Raw genomic sequence first — 21,116 nt, 5'->3', positions numbered from 1 at the left:
GATAGATAGATAGATAGATAGATAGATAGATAGATAGATGAAAGATGGGTGATAGATGATAGTTAGATGATAGATGGATGATAGATGAAAGATGGAAGATGATAGACGATAGATGGAAGAAAGATGAATGATAGATGATAGTTAGATGATAGATGGATGAAAGATGGGTGCTAGATGATGGATGAAAGATGGATGAAAGATGGATGATAGATAATAGTTAGATGATGGATGAAAGATGGATGAAAGATGGATGATAGATGATAGTTAAATGATAGATGGATGATAGATGGAAGATGATAGACGATAGATGGAAGAAAGATGAATGATAGATGATAGTTAGATGATAGATGGATGAAAGATGGGTGCTAGATGATGGATGAAAGATGGATGAAAGATGGATGATAGATAATAGTTAGATGATGGATGAAAGATGGATGAAATATGGATGATAGATGATAGTTAGATGATGGATGAAAGATGGATGATACTTGGATGATAGATGGATGATAGATGGGTGCTAGATGATAGATGATAAATGGATAGATGAATAAAAAATGAATGAAAGATGGATGATAGATGATAGATTATAAATAGATGGATATAGATATATAGATATTCCACACAGGCAGTCCTCGACATATGATCACAATTGAGCCCAGCATTTCTGTCGCTAAGTGAGACATTGGTGAAGTAAGTCTTGCAGGTCGCAAAAGGGGATCACTTAACCGTGACGGTCGTAAGTGCAAACTGGCTGCCCAGCGCCTGAATTTCCATCCTGTGACCCTCCCCCCAGGGACGCTGCGAAGGTCGTAAGGGTGAAAAACGGCCGTCTGTCACATTTTTCAGGGCCACTGTGACTTCAAACGGTCCCTAAGTGAACTGCCGTAAGTCGAGGACTGCCTGTAGGCGCAGTCCCAAGCCACGTGGCCTTTTGCAACGGGCAGTTGGAGATTTTATCCACGTGGCCATTGTTCTAAACGTCCAAGTTGTGGCCAGTTTACGCCGTCATTTTTTCCCCCAATTCTGATTATTGTACCATAATGAAGGTTTTTGTGACGAATTTTGTTTTATTATAAACTCCTGCAGCGAAATCTCCTCCGCTCCTTCATTTCTGGCCCGTTGGGGAGTCTGAAGATGTGGGCCCTTTTCCTACCTCTCGATGCCGCAGCTGCAAGTTTTGCCCCTCGTAGTAAAGGTTGTACGTCTTTAAGTGGAGCAGAAGTTCATTCCTGGGAGAGGAAAGAAGGGGGAGAAGAGAAGAAAAAGTGGGGACGGGGTGGAAGTTCCACAAATCTTAGCATTGCCAAGGCTGAGAAACGATCATCTGGGGCCCCACAAGCCGTTTTGCTTACGCCAACTGCAATGGCGATTCACCAAATATCTTTTAGGGCAATGCCTGCAATGACCAAAAGCCAAATATTCAGCCTTTTTGGCGAAGTAAAAAACTCTCAGTCCTGAGCCAATATTATTATCTTAATCTTTGGAGACCGGGAGATGTGCCTGGTTACAAATACAATGTTTTAAATTAACAGCTTTTCCACCACCCCCCAACATGATATTCTAGTTCTGTTTTATTTCTCTGACTCTCGGCCGGTGATTTCCAGATAGCTTGCGTGGAAACCCCTGTCTGGAAAGTCTAGTGCAGGGTGTCCAACCTTGGCAACTTTAAGACTTGTGGACTTCAACTCCCAGAATTCCTCAGCCAGCTTTGCTGGCTGAGGAATTCTGGGAGTTGAAGTCCACAAGTCTTAAAGTTGCCAAGGTTGGACACCCCTGGTCTAGTGTGTATTTTCAGGCAAGTACAACGCCCAAATTAGGCACATCCAGGGGGTTGTGTATGTGTCTCAAAAAAATAATCAATGTGGCAGTCCAAAAGAGGGCTGTGAAAATACCTACAGACCCCTCACATCCCGGATATAAACTGTTTCAACTCCTACCCACCAAACGACGCTATAGAGCCCTGCACACTCTATGGCGTCATTTTGAGGATAGGAGTTGAAACAGGTTGTGTCCGGGATGTGAGGGGTCTGCAGGTATTTTCACAGCCCTCTTTTGGACTCATGCAGTATATACAGGTGCTCCATGGAAGGCAGGTTGGTAGCCATTGTTTTTTCTGCCGTTTCTGATTGCTTATTGAGTATCCTATGACTATCACTGTTGTATCTAGTGTTTTATGATGAACATATTTTTTACAACGACTGTGATAATGATCTATCGCTATTGTTGTATGTACACTGAGAGCTTATGCACCAGAGACAAATTCCTTGGGTGTCTAATTCACACTTGGCCAATACAAAATGCTAAAAAGACCCCCCAGGTGAATGGGAAAAAACAACAACCCAGCCCTCTTTTACATGCATTGAGACCCACCATGCGTGCAAGAAAAAGAGGCGGGTATAAATTGTACAGTTGTGGCTGCCATGTGGACTTTTTTGACCCGTCCTGCACACACAGCGGATGGAAACCAACCATGTTCTTAGAAGTCCTGCAATTGTCCCTTTCTGTTCCCAGGAAATGCATCCATTCATGGCATGGAGGGGTGTGTGGCGGGGGGGGTCAGAAAAGGTGAGATGATGGACATGGCAGCACGAATAAGGCCCCGCCCATTTGCACATGCCTGGAAGACTGGCAGGTGAGCAAAAAGGGGCGGAGCTTTGCTCATCCTCTGGAGCAGAGGTCTCCAAACTTGACCCCTTTAAGACTTGTGGACTTCAACTCCCAGAATCCCCAGAATGACATAGCTGGCTGAGGAATTCTGGGAGTTGAAGTCCACAAGTCTTAAAGGGGCCAAGTTTGGAGACCTCCGCTCTTCAGCTGGCCATCTTGCCTGCTTTGACCCTCACCTGCTACGCCCCCCCCCCGGCTCTCTTTCCTCGAAGAACCTCCCACAGACTCGTACCGAGAGACAATGGAGGGGACGACTTACTTTGAAATGAATTTGTCTTGCCCGCAAGGGACCAGGGAGGCCTCGCTGTCAAACTCCATCCTGGGAATTGCATGAGGAACACAGGCCTGGGGTGGAAGACGAGGAAAGACCTAGTTAGCACAAAAATCTCGGCATCCAGAAGGGACTTAAGGCAGTGACAAACCCCAAACCATATTTTTTGGGTGTGTCACTGGAAGCTTTCAAGAAGAGACTGGACTGCCAGGTGTCAGAAATGGTGTAGGATCTCCTGCTTGGGAAGGGGGTTGGACTAGATGATCTCCAAGGTCCCTTCCAACTCTATTCATCGGTTCATCTTAGAGTTCCCCAGCTAGCAAGCTGGAATTCTACAGGGAAGACCTCCGCCAGGGTGCATCTGCCTAGCAACCTCACCTTCTGTCCAGACAAAATAAATAAATAAAAAAGCAAAGCGGTTTGCAAGCTTCCAGGGACCGTAAGGAGATCCAAATCCAGAATAGGCAAATCCAGAATTCTCAATAGCCAGATCCAGAATGAAAGTGAAACCGCAAAGGAAATTGTGGAAGTGGGAAATTTGCATCTCATCTGTTTGGCCCAGATTCTGCATTGCCCGGTAAGGGAGATCTGCAGGGGCGGTTCGAGGCACGCAGAGGGGCTTGTGTGTGTGTGTGGACAAAAGCCCTACGATGCTGATGTGATGCCACCTCCAATCCCTTTGAACACGCATTGTGACATCACGTGAGGGACAGAGTTTGCACTGGGATGCTAGAGCTCTGGTTTGCTCCTTTTGGTAAAAGCCTCTGATCTGGCAGCAGTCCAGAGGAGAAATTTTAAGCATGAAATGCAGAGGAATTTTTCTGCCAAGGAAAACATGCAGATGATAACCAAGCAATGTAGCCATCATCGTTCAGGACAGGTGGACCAAAACCCAGGAAGATTTACCTACAGAAGGTAGTGAATGCATCACACTTAATGAGGCCATCGATGACTGAATCCTAATTGGACTTTTCTATCTGGCTTCTAAAAATCCAAGTACCCGAATTAGGCCCAAAACCTAACTTTTTAAGGTTTAAAAGGACAAAGTTCTACGTTCTCAAATGAGGAATTGTTTTCCTATGTGCCTCCTTGGTTCCATCCCAAAACATTCTTGGTGCAATTCTTTGGAGTTCTTCTGTCTGCCTTCTATTATTCACAGGTGCGTCCACAAGACAGGGATTATTATTCATTTATTCTCATTCTTTGCAAAACCCCTGAAGCAGGAAAGCTCAGCAGCGTAAGGCCAATGCTGCATCCGCAAAGACAATTGTGTTTTTTTTTCCCCAAGGAGAGCCAGGAGAAAAAGGTAGCAGAAGTACTAATAATATCACAATGCCCCAGCAAAGCAGCTGTCTCCCCTCTGCATTTCCTGCCGGGCCGCATAACTAGCACAACAAAGCACATGTCATTGGGGAGCCTGTCTAGATGCTTCCAGGTGAAGGGGGTGCCCCTGGTGAGGGAGCCCATGAATATAAGGTCTCTCCAATCCAAATTCGACATACGGAAGCAAATTGGGTTGGTAGTGAAGTTGACGGATGGACAAAAATGCCCAATCCGGTCTAAACATCTGGCTGGCTTTGCCATTATCATCATCATCAACAAGAACAAGAACAATAATAGTGAACTGGACTCAAACAGAATTAAAAGCAATGGATAGGAAGACCAGAAAAAGAAAGACAATGAATCAGGCCTTCCATCCTCGCAGCGACGTTGACAGACTACCTACCAAGGCAAATAGGCAGGCGTGGAATGTTGCAAATGCATCAGAGAGTTGAAGAAGAAAAAAACAGGGCTTTGGAGGAATATCTGAAGGACAATGAAGAAGATGCGCTGAAGTTAAATATGCCAGGAAGGCTTGCTGACTGCCAGAGAAACCAAACTGGCCTACAAGAAAGACCAAATGAAGAAGAGAACGGAGGCATGGGGAGACAAAAGCACTACGTGGCCAGTACATTAAAAAAATAGCAGGGAAAGCAGATAATAACACGACCTGGCAACGGCTAAGAGCAGGAAAGTTAAAGAAAGAGACCGAGGGATTAATTCTGTCTGCACAAGACCAAGCCTTAAGGACAAATATATACAGAGCCAGAATGGAGAAGACGGGAACCAACAGTAAGTGCCACCTATCCCAAGAAGCTGAAGAAACAATGGAGCACCTGGTGAGCTGCTGCAAGGCGATCGCACAAACTGACTACAAGCAGCGGCACGACAAAGTAGCAACAATGGTGCATTGGAAGATCTGCAAGAAATCACATTTGCCTGCCAGCAAGAACTGGTGGGACCATAAAAAAGTCATAGAAAATGAAAAAGTGAAATTGCTCCGGAATCCAGACAGACAGGCACCTGCCCACATAAACACCCTTGACTTAACAGTTGTCAACGAGAAAGACAAAAAAAGTCTGGATAGCGGATGTGGCAGTGCCTGGAGACAGCAGAAGAGGAGAGGAAGGAGAGGAGAGGGAGAGAGGAGAGGAGAGAGAGGAGAGAAGAGAAGAGAAGAGAAGAGAAGAGAAGAGAAGAGAAGAGAGAGAGAGAAAGGAGAGGAGACAAGATGAGACAAGAAAGGAGAGGAGAGGAGAGAGGAGAGGAGAGGAGAGGAGAGGAGAGAAGAGAAGAGGAGAAGAGAAGAGAGAAGAGAAGAGAAGAGAAGAGAAGAGAAGAGAAGAGAAGAGAAGAGAAGAGAGTGAGAGAGAGGAGAGGAAAGAGAAGAGAAGAGAACTGGAGAAGATAACAAACTCCAAAGACCTACAAATAGAAATAGAACGACTATGGTAAAGGCAAGCAAGGGTAGCACCAATAGTCATAGGCGCCTTGGGTGCAGTCCCAAAAGAACTGGAGCACCACTTGAATACCATTATCGGCATTGACAAATTTGCCACCAGTCAATTGCAGAAGGCAGCTTTACTTGGAGCAGCTTCCATCCTGGGACGATCTCTGTAATACCATCAAACATCCAGATTTGCCTATCCCAGGTCCTTGGGAAGAACTTGATAGGCACACAAAAATGCCAGCCCCAGTCTGAACATCTGGCTGACTGTGCAATTAATAATAATAATAATAATAATAATAATAATAATAATAATAATAATAATAATAATAATAATAATAATAAACAACTAGCAGATGCATAGGACATCTGCATAGGGGAATTTGCTTTCCCAAGCAAATAATCCTGGTTGATCCAGATGTTTGTTCTCAGATTACAATAAGGCGACTTTCCTTGTCCAGGCTGTGGGTTGGCCTTCAACTCCATCATCCCCCATCCTGGACCCATTGAAGCAAAAACCTGCCTGTTTGCACCTGTGGGGCAAGAGAGGGGAATCAGAGCAACATTCTGCCTTTCTCTTATCTCTTTCAAAACAACTCCTCCTCCTCCCTCCCGAGAGACCGTGAAAGAAGACACAGTGGCCAGAAACATCTGGGAAACCTCTGCCCTTTCCTGGATCTTTTGGGGAGAATCTGACCTTCTGTCCATGCTTTGCTAGTTGCTTCTGCAACGAGCACTAGAAACATTCGAAAAAGCAGCCGGGCTTTCTTTTTTCCCCCCCAAAAAAATTCACATTCTGGACGGGCTGAACTCAAACCAAAGGGAAGTTATAACATGATAACCACGATTCTAATAAAAGAAAATGCTTTGAGAAAATGCCTGTCTCGGAGTTCTTAATCAGAGTTGGGCTTTTCTGGGAACGCTGACAGCAACAATAAATAGGGATGAGGGCAGGGGGGGCTCAAACATTTTAGCAATGGGTTCTCTCCCCAGTTGCTGGGTGGGCGTAGCCTAGGCAGCCTCCTGCACCACGGGGGAGGGGGGGCATTTTCGCTCTTCCCGGACTCCGGAGGCTTCCTCGAGTCTCCAGGACAGCGAAACGGCCTCCCCCGGACTCCGGAACCTCTCTGGAAGCCAGAAACGGGCCCATTTCTGGTCTTCCCACACTTCTATCCTTCTGTCATTCCCCTGTTGGAGTCTGACTTTGAGGGAGAGATGGAACAGCTGACAGGGAGTGGGATTGTGGCTCCGGTGGTTGTGGAGGAAACTGGGGAAGGGCACAGGCCGGATTGGCATTCAAAGGAAGACCCAGGCCCATCCCCTCTTCATCTAAGGGCACGCAGGGAGGAAAGGATAAGGGAGAAACATGAGTGGTGTGGTCTACGGGGGGAGGAAGGGGCCCTGATCCCCTTCATGGGCTGCAACTGGGAGGACTGCTTAAAAGGACAAACTGCGCATGGAAAAGTTGCTGGAAGCAAAGCATGCATTCTTGTCGGAGCTTACTTGTGTTTTGGCTTCCTCCCAACTGTGGTTGCTGTGTAATCTGGTTATCTACAATTAATCATCCTTGACTACTCTAGTAATTCCTTCAGTGTGGTGTGTTGGGTTTTTTATTTCGAATTAACTTTACTTTGGGTGCGGACGGCATTTGCTCCTTCCATGAACTGTTTTCTTTAAGAGTTTAATATCCTGCGGAGGATAATTGGACATTGGGCCCAAGTTGGAGGCATTAAAGGGACTTTCTTCTATTTTTGTGACACACCTCACGTCATCACACCTTCCTTTTACCACAAATAAAACATTAGTAATGATATTTAATACAGACAAAAAATATTAGGGGATATTCTTGGAAACTGTAGTGGTATAGCTGAAAGTTGGAATTGGAGAGGGGGAAAATAATGGTATACATTTCCTTAACAATAAGATGAAGTAAGAAAAAGAAAGGAAACTAGAACTCGAATGAGGGTGATATTAAGTATAGTCGAATAATATGAGGATTAGCATGGGAGAACCAATATAATGAAATATTGAATATATCAATGAATAAGAGATTGTAATGGAATATAAGGAGGTGTATTAATGTTAGAATGAAATAGGATTATGGGAAAAAATAACTAACATGATTATCAATATGTTATTGGATGTAAAATGTAAAACACCCAGATGTCATATTGTTCACACATTGATATGTATGTAAAATAAACATAAAAAACTTTGAGGGGAAAAAAAAAGAATTGCATGAGCTTTTCCTCCTCCCAGGGTACATGAGGGGGGAGAGAGACCCACTGATTTTCAGCCTCCAATCAGGCCCCCTCCTGAACTTGGCTTCTTCCCTGTTCTCTACACTAGAGGAGGACAACAAAAACACCAGGCAGAAGCCATTCCAAATTGGATCCCAGGCACCCTCATATTTTATTTTTTATTTTTTTGCCATGGAAACGTCAATGTTGGTGGCCCCAAATCCCTGCATGCCACCGTGAAACCATCCGTCAGTGTCATTGTCGCAGGACTTAAGGACAAAGGATTGGCCTGTCCAAAGAGAATATGTTGTAATGATGAGGCAGTCGAGTTCTTTGATCATGAACAACTGAATCATGATGATCTTTATTGGAGTCTAGTCTTGCATTTATACACATTTTTAGCTATCCTCCATCGCTGGTTAACTTTGGTTACTGCTTAACTTTTGTTATTGTTTAGCACAGTAATCCATACAATTAATTATCTCTAGTTAAAGTCTAACATAGGTTGACTTCCTCTCCCTAATCCTCCTTTAGACTAGTGACTTTGTTTACCTGAGTTGTATTTGCTTGGAAACATTCTTTATCTGAGGTTTGCCATCCGAGATTGGAACATTCCCGCAATTACAACTCTACAAGGATATACCAAGTTGCACAAATTATTCACGACCCCCACAAAAAAAAACCCTGTGAGAAATGCAGGCGTGCCAGGATGGCAGCTGCTCGGCCTCCGAGGGAGGTGGCCTTTGTCCTTCACAAGCAGACCGCTCAGCATCTGCCAGGGGTTCTCCCCACACCAGGCCCCCCAAGACACGGCAGGGAAATGTTTCCAAAGCACCAGGACAAGGGCCGGGAAGAAGCGAACGAGGATTAGGGGAGGGAAGGCTAAAAACATATGAAGGACGGCCGCAGGAATTGGGTTTGGCTAGTCTGGAGAAAAGAAGGACCGGGGGGGGGGGGGGGGGACGTGATAGCAGGATTCCAGTATTGGAGGGGCTGCCACAAAGAGGAGGAGGGGGTCAACTTATTTTCCAAAGCACCAAGAAGGCAGGACAAGAAACAAGGGATGGAAATCCCAAAGGTCCTTTTGTTTCAAGAGGCAACTGGACTTTCTGGTTTTTCTTTGAAGACTTTTTGCTTCTCACCCAAGAAGCTTCTCTTCAGCTCTGACTGACCATCCCACCATCCTGTAAGAGCTGAAGAAGCTTCTTGGATGAGAAGCAAAATGTCTTCAAAGAAAAATCAAACAGTCCAGTTGCCTCTTGAAAAAAAAAAGCACCTTTGGAACAACCGTGACCTGGAGGATGGAGAAGCTCCATAGACAATGGGTGGAAACTAATCAAGGAGAGAAGCAACCCAGAATTCAGGAGAAACTTCCTAGCAGTGAGGACAATTAACCAGTGGAACAGCTGGCCACCAGAAGTTGTGGGTGCCGCATCACCGGAGGCTTTCAAGAAGAGACTGCACACTGTCTGAGATGGTATAGGGTCTCCTACTTGAACGGGGGGTGGACTAGAAGATCTCCAGGGTCCCTTCCAACTCTGTTATTGTGTTATACCTGTGGACATCTTGAGACAGGATCTTAATTATTGACTAGATTTTTGAGACATGGAGGGCAGAAGCTCCTTGCAAACTTCAAGGGCTTTGTCCTGAAAGAGACACAAGGTAGGATTAAGAATTCTTGGAAAGGTAAGAGAGTCACAGGTGGCTTTGACTGTCCATTCCTTCTCAAGAACTAGAGGACCTTCCAGAGATGGCAACAAGGCCCAGTAAAAAAAGAGGCAAGATAATGTCCATAACGGTGTGTCCATCACCCCACAACCTCTCCATAATTGTCCCGAGCTACTTGTCAACTACGAAGGCTTCAGACAATGAGGCCCATCGATGAAACATCTTCAGAGAGGCCAGACAGGTTGGCTCATTCCAGCTTGTCCAAGTTTGCAAACTGGAATTTAAGTAAATGGTTCCCCTCGCACATCTGCGCTCATAGTTTCCGGCTCTAGCGGGCGGTGCTCATCTCCATTACAAAGCCAAAGAGCCAGCGCTGTCCGAAAACGTCTCCGTGGTCACGTGGCCGGCAGGACTAAATGCCTTCAAAGGTTCACGGAACGCTGTTCCTGTCAGGGCTCCAACAAATCCACCCCCATTCAAATCATCAGTCTCTAGCCGCATCTCTCAGAGTTAAAAAAAATGATTTATTAGGAGTGGCCATGTCAGTGTTAGCTGGATGCAGCCAACGCTAAAATACTTCATTCATTTCCCCCTTGAGCCTGATCTTCCTCCCACCCCCTGGATGTATATTCTCCAATGGGACACATCCATAGCCAAGAGTCATCCATCATGCTCTCCCGTAATATTCTCGCGCACTGACAGCTTTGGGCTGCCAAAGCGATTATCTGAGGCATTTAAAGAATGCACTGCTTTCCCCCACTCCCTTTCTGCTGGCAACTAAAAAGGCCAAAGGAGAAATTTTTAGTTGACAGTTCCCTTCCCACCAAAGGGGTCTCTGTTTTTCTGCTTGCATTTTTACATGCTTGCGAACTGCTAGGTTGGCAGAAGCTGGGACCAGTAACGGGAGCTCAGTCCGTTATGCGGCGCTGGGGATTCAAACCGCCAAACTGCCAATGTTTGTGATCGACAAGCTCAGCGTCTTAGCCCCTGAGCCACCGCGTCCCTGGACTTTAGGAGTATCCTCCAATTACTGATGTCCTTGTACATGCAAACCCCTAATCCAAAACTTCCAGTCTATCTTGGACAACAGTCCCTAGATTAGAAGAAGCCTCAGCCAGCCGGGTCTTCCTTCTTCATAATCCAGGAAGCGGAAATGTGGGGTGCGCATATATGCCCCCCTCAGCTCCGTGGGAACCCTAACAGGGTTTGCAAAACATGCTTTCAACCGGCCTGCTCACCCGTCCCAAAACAATATACCACGATTACACAACACAAGGACCGGTTCACACATCACGCAGAAATGCTTTGCTAGAGAAACAATTCTTGCGCTGACTCATTGTCCTACACCAGAGGTCTCCAGACTTGGCAACTTTAAGACTTGTGGACTTCAGCTCCCAGAATTCTCCAGCCAGCATAGCAAGAAGAGCAAGAAGACAAAGAATATTATAGAATCTGGGATTATATTTTATCAATGACTAGATAAGAAAATAGGGAAATAAAATAATATCACATAATAGTAAAGATAATGAAGTTGAGATTTGCTCAAAAAGGATGATGTTAATTTATAATTATAGTCTAATAAGGAGTTAATAATAATAATAATATAGTGTGCATAGTTGATCTATATAATATGGATTTTAATTTTAATTTAGGATGGAAATTGTGCACAAAAGATATGTACCGACTGACCCACTGTACAATGGAAAGATGGTTTTATTTGATGTTTTATGTTTGCATTTGTCAATGTTTGTTGTCAAAATAAATAAAATTTTAAAAAAAGAAGTCCACAAGTCTTAAAATTGCCAAGTTTGGGGACCCATCCTACACCCTGCCTGGAGAGTTAGCTCAGCCCCCGACGCGAAGGTTGTTGGTTGGTAAGGTCACCAGAATGGCACCCCCCAAATCCCCCACTCCCATCCTAAAAAACGGCATGGCCTTCCCTGACATGGAACAAGATGCTACCGATATACCACTGAACAAAACACTGGGAGTTTTGTCTAGAAAATCCAACAAATGTGCCTTTCAGACTAAATTACACCCTGCGTCTCTCTCTCTCTCTCTCTGCTTTGCTTTGTATAATTAATGGCATTCTCATAATTTCAAAAGCTTTGCCATCTGCCTCTATATCAATAAACCCTAATTAGGGAAGGGCAGGAAGGCGGGTGGAAAAGGTGACATTCCTGACCGCCAGGATCTAATTCTGCCCCGCTTGGTGGGCAGAAATTTCACTGGCCCACATTCAGCCCTGGGCATGGCAAGCGCTAAAAAAACACAAACAAACAGACATCTCCATGATCTAGTTAGCAGTGGAATAATCCATTCTGTCTCAAATAGATATATGAAAATTTGGGGAAAGGCTAGGAGCTGAAAACATCCCGGAAGGAGCCTTCCTTTCTCAGGCTATTTGTCTTCAATATAAAGGCAAAATATTGAAAATAACATCTTGTGACGTATCTGTCCTTTGAAATGAAGATTTCATTTCACTCAGGGTCTCCCAACTTGGCAACTGGCTGGGGAATTCTGGGAGTGGAAGTCCACAAGTCTTAAAGTGGCCAAGTTTCTGAGAGTCCGGATTTAACTGAATCACGGTCTATTCCAGAGGTCTCCAAACTTGGCCATTTTAAGACTTCTGGACTTCCACTCCCAGAATTCATAGCTGGCTGGAGAATTCTGGGAGTTGAAGTCCACAAGTCTTAAAGATGCCAAGTTTAGGGACTCCCTGGTCTATTCAATCAGGTTTCTTGGGTTTGCACAACACAAGGACAATTAAAGATGTAATGCCTACATTGGCACAAGAGCTAAACTTGGTTATTTTTATGTTTATGGTTTTTTTTTTAATTAGCGTGCCCACATTTCTTGATTAGTTTATGCTTCAAGATCCTCCCCCCACACACCAAAGAACCAAGGCAAATAACTTGTCCTGAGCTACTTCTTAATTATGGAAGGCTGCAGACAATGCACACTTGCATGAATGCAAACTGTGAATCATCAGCCAACCACGCAAGCTAAGTTCACAAAGTACACCACCTCCGAGACCTCTCCAGTTATTGTATACTTAAAAAAAAAACCAGAAAAGTGGATTTTTCCCCCAGAACATTTAACATTCATTCCAACTGGGGAATTCCTGTGCGCCTAGCTCTCTATTGACCCTTCTGTTGAGATGCTGGAATCCTCTCCTTCCAGAAGGACCCATAAAAGGCCCCAAGCGAGTCTTCCAAATATTGTAAATATATGACATTATGAGGTGTCTGCATGGAAAATGGTTGACCAGGAAATAAGGTGTCTTGTGAGTAACAAACAGGTTCAGGAACTGCCAGTGTCCCGGGCTGCATCTCTTGACAGAAAGGAATTCTTGGCAGATTACAGATTAACAGAGTTGGAAGGGACCTTGTAGGTCATCTAGTCCAACCCCCCCACCCAAGCAGGAGACCCTACACCATTTCTGACAAATGGCAGTCCAGTCTCTTCTTGAAAGCTTCCTACAACTTCTGAAGGCAACTTCTGTTCCATTGATTGATCGTTCTCACCGTCAGAAAATTCCTCCTTATTTCCAGGTTGAATCTCTTTCCTTATTCAGTTTTCATCCATTATTCCTTGTCTGGCCTTCAGGTGCCTTGGAGAATAGCTTGACCCCCTCCTCCTCTCTGTGGCAGCCCCTCAAATATTGGAAGACTGCTCTCCTGTCTCCCCTGGTCCTTCTCTTCCCTAGACCAGCCAGGCCCAGTTCCTGCAATCATTCTTCATATGTTTCAGCCTCCAGTCCCCTCATCATCGTGGTTGCTGTTCTCTGGATTCTTTCTAGAGTCTCAACATCTTTTTTATAGCATGGTGACCAAAACTGGATGCAAATTCTAGGTGTGGTCTTACTAAGGCTTTGTGGAGTGGTATTAGTACATCCCTTTATCTTGATTGTATCCCTTAATGCAATTTAGGATTGCACTGGCTTTTTTGGCTGCCGCTGCACACAGAAGAACCTATCTCTGAGGCAAGCAGTCCAACTGGGATTTTGCAGCAAAGAAAAATTGAGTGTCAGCTACTCCAGAAAAAAAACAACAGGTTAATTGCCCTCACCCTGAGCAGGTCAGGGATGCGGAAGATCTAAAGAGCCTTATTTAAAAAAGAAAAAGAAAGGGAGAGAAGGAGGAAAGGAGAAATGGAGAAAAGAAGGACTGAATTTGGACAAAGGAGTTTTGCTTTAGAGAGCAGAATTTTGTGTCTATCAGAACACTAAAAGCTCAATTTAAATTATCTAGAAGATAGTTTAGTGTTCCTGCTGGGGGTGAAATGTTCTTTTCTCAAGTGGAACTTGGCCTTGGGGTCTGTAGAGGCTTGATAAGGAATCTGCCAATTCAGGGTAAACCTCGCCTCTCACAGGAAGATCTTTGGCCCAGCATAGTTTTGAATTTAAATTGTTGTAGTCACTCAGTCTCCATTTTGGTGAAGATGATGAGCTTTGGGAGAGTGACATCAGAGACAAAACACTGAGCCCTGGAGCTGGATTGATGAAGAAGCAGGTTCCTGATTATCCCCATGGAAGCCTCTGAGATGACTATGGCCAACGTCCCTGGTAAGCATCCCTAGTAGAGCAATCTGGACAATCTGCAATTGCGCTGCCTCCGGTCCGATCTGAAATTGTCTGCTACACCATCTTGCCTGTCAATGGCTCCTTCAGCCTGAATCACAATAATAAACTTGGAAGATAAAACTGGAAAAGTATCTTACCGACTCCGAAGCTTTTCAGGACAAAAATCAGGCTGATCTCTGGACCGAAGGGCCAAACAACTAGTTAAATATTTTCCAGTCCTTAGCCAGTAAACACCCACTGATATCACTGTAGGTCAAATATTGTCAGACTAGCTCAGATCACAGCGGTGGTCAGCTGGAGAACTGGCTTGCTGTCAACTTCAGTTTAGTTTAGTGTTTAGTTTAGTGTTTAGTTTTTAGTTTAGTTTAGTTTATTGGCATTGCACCTCGTACAACAAAATTAAATACCATCTTCAGTGTACAATTTATGACTATGGAAATAAACGCAAACACACATCCTTCACACTCCATACGTTGAATTGAAAACCCCTGATATTGCATATTGCACTATACAGTAGAATTCAATAGAGTTACTGCCCTGGGATAGACACTGTTTTCAGCCTATTTTGTCCTTGTTTTTGTTATCCTGTACCATCTGTCAGGTGGTAATAGTTCAAAAAAGAAAGGGTGCCCAGGATGAGATGGATCTTTGAGGATGTTTTGAACTTTCTTAAGGCAGCGGGAGCTACAAAGCTCTTCCAAAGAGGGGAGAGGGCAACCCAGGATCCTCTGGGCAATGATGTTAACCAGTGGTGGGATTTATATATTTTTTACTACCGGTTCTGTGGGCGTGGCTTGGTGGGAGTGGCAGGGGAAGGATACTGCAAAATCCCCAGTCAGAGGTGGCATTTGCTGGTTCTCCAAACTACTCAAAATTTCCACCACCGGTTCCCCAGAACTGGTCAGAACCTGCTGAATACCCACCTCTGACTTTAACCCTCTGGAGCACTGTCCTATTTGCCACTGTGCAATTGGCAAACCAGACAGAGGTGCAGTAAATTAAGATACTCTCTCTGGTGCAGCGGTAGAAAGTCACCAGTGGTTTTTCATTCCGTTGATGTTTCCAAACCAAGAAAAGTAGCTTGAAGAAGATAACTTAAAAATGAGGCATTTTGTTGTGTTTTGATTGTTGCTTTGTTCTGTCTTTGTTCAACAAATATTTTGCAACTACAAAACGGCCTGGATTATCCTTGAGCGAAACCAACGGAAAGAAGGTTTCATTGTTGCATTTATCAAAAACTTCCCCAAGTGCTATGCGAAGTTATAATTTGTGATCATTAAAAAAAAAAACAACCCCAATTACTCTCGCCCAGAATTGTTTAAGTCATTTGGCTTTTGGCGTCGGAACACACATTAACACTCTGGAACACTAAAATTCCCTTCATTTTGGTTTTGGATAACACTCAAGCCTTCTCAAATTCCCAGGATCATAAAATAAAACCCCCACTGACTGCATCTTTTCCACTTCGTTCCAGGCCAAGAATGGGAGGAAGTAGAAGTAAAAGAACAGATCTACTTTGTTTTCAGTAACTTCTCCAGGACTGACAACGGGAAACCATGTGCGAAGCGGGGCCGAGACCCAGGCGTGCGCCAAGAATGAACAAACATGGTGTTTCTCCACTCAGGAATTTGGGATTGGAAGCAGAAGAGGGTTTGCAAGTCCTTTCGGACTAAATCGAGACTGCTTCTGGCACCTCTTGCTCAAGCGTCTGTGTTTTGTTTCCAGCAGGCTAATTTAAAGGAGGTTCCATTTCATTGTCCTTCCTGCTAAATCGACTAAAATTCTGGTTCCTGGAGATTTACTAAGGCAGGGGGGTCTCCAACCTTGGCCACTTTAAGACTTGTGGACTTCAACTTCTGCTTGGGCAGGGGGTTGGACTAGATGACCTACAAGGAACCTTCCAACTCTCTTAATCTGTTAATGGGTTGATGTCCACAAGTCTTAAAAGGGCCAAGGTTGGAGACCCCTGCACTAGAATACCTAGATTCCTCTGGCAGTTACTACTGCACCACCTATTCTATACCTGTGCATTTGGGTGCACACTTCTTAATTAGATTCACAGAGTTGGAAGGGACCTTGTAGGTCATCTAGTCCAATCTCCCTGCCCAAGCAGGAGACCCTACACCATTTCTGACGAATTGAAGTCCAAAGTTTTCCTGAAAGCCTCCAGGGATGAAGCTCCCACAACCCCCATCAACGACAAAACCCATCATTCACAGATTAACAAAGTTGGAAGGGGCTTTGGAGGTCATCTAGTCCAACCCCCCCAGCCCAAAAGGAAACCCCACCCCATTCCTGAAGGAGCCGGTCCAGTCTATTCTTGAAAGCCTCCAGGGATGAAACTCCCACAACCTCCATCAACAAAAAGATCCATCATTAACAGATTAAGAGAGTTAGAAGGGAGCTTGGAGGTCATCTAGTTCAACCCCTCTGCCCAAGTAGGAGACACGACACCATTTCTGACCAATGGAAGTCCAATCTTTTCCTGAAAGCCTCCAGGGATTAATCTCCCAAGGCAACTGGGAGTTGAAGTCCACAAGTCTTAAAATGTTCAAGGTTGGAGACCCCTGGGATTCCGAACTAATCTGTTGACAGTTTTCTAATATCTAGCAAATTTTCTGAGCCCATCAGGAGCTGCCAGGATCCCCACCTGGACAAAGCCCTTCTCTCTCCTTTGTCATCAGCAATGGCTCAGGTCACATCTCATCCACTTGGATGGGGGATTCTGGGAGTTGAAGTCCACAAGACGCCAGGTTTGAAGACCCCTGTGCTACACAATTCCTTACAATCCCCTTACTTAGGCCTAACAATGGGGCTGTGCACACTGTTTGCGTCCTTTTCGACAACAGATGTAGGCAGGGGAGGCGTTTCCTTATGTAGTGGTTCACAGCTTCCTGATTATTAGAAGGGTCTGTGAGTAAGATGTTGTGGAAGCATCTCACTCTCAAGGAAACACGTGTTAGAAAAGCAACAGCCATCCGCACAATTCAAGAGGGGTTTTGAAATAAATTTGCAAATCGGTTAAGGAACTATAAATGTCTTCCCCCCCCACCTGGAATCTTGCAGATGTGCTACATCTTAGTTGGAAATTCCCCATATTCAGTGCCAAAGATCTGATCTTCTTCTTTTTAATTTGAAAAATAAATTTTATGAACCATATTTTCATCCTAAAAACACATTTCCACTCATTACAGCGTTTCAATATTGGTGTTCACTCACATTGACGTACTTTCTAATTAGGTAGGTCGCTACTATATATCACATGTTTGTTTTGACATTCAACATAAACCAAATATTTACAGGATTTACAAACAGTATTTATCTCAACTTACTACAGCTACCTACCTACCCTTCATCTATCAGCTTTGCGTCAACCTTCCAACCAATTGCACCATAAATGCCAAATCTCATAGTACTCCATTTCTTCTCTGCCCTTTAATTCCACCGATAATCTATCCATCTCTGCACATACTACAAGATCTGATCTTCTGATTGATACTCTCAATATTCAGACTTGGAGCAAGTTAATCATACAAACTAGAGGGGCGAACTTCTAGAACGTAGCTTGGTGAAGGTGTTCCTAGGTTTCAGGTGAGTTCCCCCACAAAACAGGACAGTTATCGAGGTAAAACTCCAACAGAGAAACATTTCCAATTCTTTTACCAACTATTTTAAAAGCAAAACCAGAAGACGAAGCCTTAAGAAAAGCAACAGTGCTTGACTTACGACCACAATCGAGTCTAACATTTCCGTGGCTAAGTGAACCATTTGTGAAGTGAGTTTTGCCCCATTTTTACAGCCTTTCTTGCCACCGTTGTTAAGTGAAATCACTGCAGTTGATAGGTTGTTGAGTGAATCTGGCTCTCCCCATCGACTTCGCTTGTCCAAAGCTACAAAGCGACCGTCGTAAGTAGGAACCAGTTGCCCAGAGTCTGAATTTTGACTCCATGAGTGTGGGAAGGCTGCAAAGGTCGTAACTGTGAAAAACAGCCATGTCCCATTTTTCAGGGCCGTTTGAACTAGTCACTAAACGAACCGTTGTAAGCCGAGAACTATCTGCATAGCATCAGAAGGAAACTTCTACCTTTGGGTCAAAAAAATCAAATGGAAATGGAGCAAAGGAGGAGGAAAATAAATGCAGGATGCCTGAAGTTACTATTGAGTATCTTGCCTTGCCCAGCACGCTGCTGCTCTCCGTTTGTTCGCAACTACAAGTCACAATCATTTTAACAACCCACAATCGCAACCATCATCCACTCCAGTCTAGTAGTGCAATTTTAGCAAGGAGGAAGGGGGTCTTTGCGCATTTTACCTGCGAGGGTCCTGCAGAAACCCAAGACTCCCAGATGCCTCTTGCACCAGCAGAGTGAACGTGTGTGTGTGTCTGTCTGTCTCTGAGAGGAAGTGACACCACCAACCGTCTCTGACCCACCCAGACACCCGAGTGTGAAAGGCAACCCTTGCAGATGCCTGCCAGCCCAACTTCCTCTTTTCACCCTCCATCCTCTGCCCCACCCCAGTTTCTTCCGGCTCCTCTGGAGATCAGCAATCTTGACCCAGAGCAGAAATCTAAGGTCTTGATCTTGGCTTCCAAGGCAGCAGATCCCCAGGGAGCAAAGAGATTGAGGTCCACCAGCAGAAGGAAGGAAGGAAAGGAAAGGAAAGGAAAGGAAAGGAAAGGAAAGGAAAGGAAAGGAAAGGAAAGGAAAGAAAGAAAGAAAGAAAGAAAGAAAGAAAGAAAGAAAGAAAGAAAGAAAGAAAGAAAGAAAAAGGGAAGGAAGGAGGGAGAGAGAGAGAGAGAGAGAGAAAGAAGGAAGGAAGGAAGGAAGGAAGACACACACACACACACACAGCGCCTCCCTTCCACACCACCCTCCCTGCCTGCTCAACTCTGGTTTCGCACGACCCCGAAGCTCGCTTTTCTTTTCAGCCAGAGCCCTGGTTCCTTTTTTTTTGCGCGGAACCCAAACGTCTGAAGGCGTCCCTGGAAGGCTGAGCTCGCAAACCCGGGCAAAGACGTGTCACTCTCTCCCCGCGAATCGCACCTAAGTCTTAGTCCCCCCCCCACCCCATCCCCAGGACCCCCATCCCCAGTGGGAGAGATGGAAGGGTGGTTGGTGACCCTTTGGCTTCGCGCCCCAGTTCCCACGCCCCTGCATCCGTCCCGCTCCATGCGCCTCCCTGGCCTCGACCCCACTTCTCAGCGCTCCTCTGGGCTTCTTGGGCTGGAAGACCCCCCAGGCTCCAACCACTAGACCCTTCGCCCCTCGTGGTGGTGGGGGGGTGCGGGGAGGGCAAAGGCCGAGCTCTCCGGACAGCCGTGCCCAGGAGGCTGTTGGGGCGCCGGGCATCCTGGGCAGGTTGGGAGATGCGGCGGTTGGGGGCAGGAGGCGAGGGGGCGCAGGAGGTCGGGTGGCCGGGCCTGCCTGGAGGGGGGGTCCCGGGTGGGGTGGGGGGGGGCTCCTATCACCGTCTTTCCTACCCACCCAGCCCGACAGGCAGCCGACCCGGAGCGAAGCGGTTACCGGAGGGTCCCGGGCTGCGCTCCGCGAGATCCGTGGTCCTGCGCGGCCGGCGGGCGGGTCGGATCAAGGGGAGGATCTGCGCCCCCCGCCCCCGCCCAGCCTGACGCCCCTCCTCTCCTCCGCCCAGCCCGCCAATAGCCGCGCCCCCCCCTCCCCGCCCGGCTTCGGCCTCGCCCATTGGCGGCGGTGCGGGCTGGGGGCGGTGGGCTCGTCTGCCAGCTGGTCGCTGTTTAAGGGAAGGGGGGGTGGGCACCAGTCACTGCCCCTCCTCCATCAGGGCAGCCTCCCCCACCCCTTTGGGAAGAAAGCCAGCTGGAAGAACGAGCAGAGAGACATAGAAAGAACAAGAGTTGGAAGGGATCTTGGAGGCCATCTAGTCCAACCCCCTGCTCGAGCAGGAGAGCCTATTCCAAATGTTGGCCTCTACCTAGGATCGATCTCACAGCCTCCTGATTGTGAGGAGAGAGAGAGAGAGACCTCTAAGCCACCGCACTGGCCCCTTTGCCTCCCCCCCACCGAAAGTGGCCTGTCCCACCCCCCAGTCTAAGCTAGGATATGGCAACTGGGGGAGGGGAGCAGGACGGGGAGGCTGGTAAGGTTGGCATCTCCAGGAGGGCAGAACTCCTCCTCTTCTGGCTAAAGGGCTCTGGGCTTCACTCGGAGCTCTGGGTGCCCCTTTCTTCCCCACCCCACCCCCCCAGCAGTTCTGTTTTTGGGGGGGGGGGCTGGGAGGGAGGCCTTCCATGAGCCTTGACTCCTGGAGCCCTGCCTGGACCAGGCCCTGCAGTTTTGTTGGCAAGATTTGAGAACAGATACAGATGAACAAGAGTTGGAAGGGACCTTGGAGGTCATCTAGTCCAACCCCCCTCCCCCATGCCACCCAAGCAGGAGACCCTGCTCCATTTCAGTCCAGTCTCTTCTTAGGGATGAAGCTCCCACAACTTCCGAAGGCAACTTCTGTTCCACGGGTGGATGGTTTTCACTGTCAAGTCTTGATGTGGATTTTGTGCGTCTTGGAAACTGACCGGTGCATTTTTGTAAAACATGGAGAAACCATTCCGAGGCTTGCAGGCTGCCATTGGTATCAAGTATCTAATTGCCTGCCACTAAAATCCTTTGCTTATTTATTTTTTTTTTCCCCCACGAAGGGTTGCTTTCAGATTGTAATTAATCACGCTTCCTCTGGGCCGCATAATATTAAATATTCACCTATAACTCCACTTAATATTACATTAAATAATATTAAATATTAAGTTTCTTCTATTGTCGCGGCTTGCAAGGGGCGAGCGGAATCATTGTGACTTCTGAAAGGCCATCCTAAGCAAGTTTCTTAGGAAATGTCCCCACGCCTTGCATAATTTATAGATGGACTTTCTCCGTGACAATCGGTACC

The 21,116-nt window shown here is 46.1% G+C and overlaps 1 protein-coding gene across 1 annotated transcript in view; it reads right to left on the bottom strand.

Moving 5' to 3' along the window:
- The window catches only part of RASSF2 (Ras association domain family member 2), a 39,906-nt gene extending 21,255 nt beyond the window's left edge, over positions 1 to 18,651 (bottom strand). Inside the window, exons 1-3 of the mRNA XM_087969875.1 lie at positions 18,511 to 18,651; positions 2,927 to 3,012; positions 1,154 to 1,229 (exon numbers count right to left, since the gene is read on the bottom strand). Coding sequence (XP_087826001.1) covers positions 1,154 to 1,229; positions 2,927 to 2,985 — 135 coding nt within the window. The 5' untranslated portion in view covers positions 2,986 to 3,012; positions 18,511 to 18,651. The remainder of the gene's footprint in view (positions 1 to 1,153; positions 1,230 to 2,926; positions 3,013 to 18,510) is intronic.
- Between the last annotated feature and the right edge of the window lie 2,465 nt (positions 18,652 to 21,116).

Source organism: Notechis scutatus, chromosome 7 (assembly GCF_049901735.1).
Source record: "Notechis scutatus isolate UNSWTSFEM ecotype Mainland chromosome 7, rNotScu1.2, whole genome shotgun sequence".
NCBI classification, from domain to species: Eukaryota; Metazoa; Chordata; class Lepidosauria; order Squamata; family Elapidae; genus Notechis; species Notechis scutatus.
Note: the sequence above shows the minus strand (reverse complement) of the source record. Positions and strands in the feature narration are given on the sequence as shown.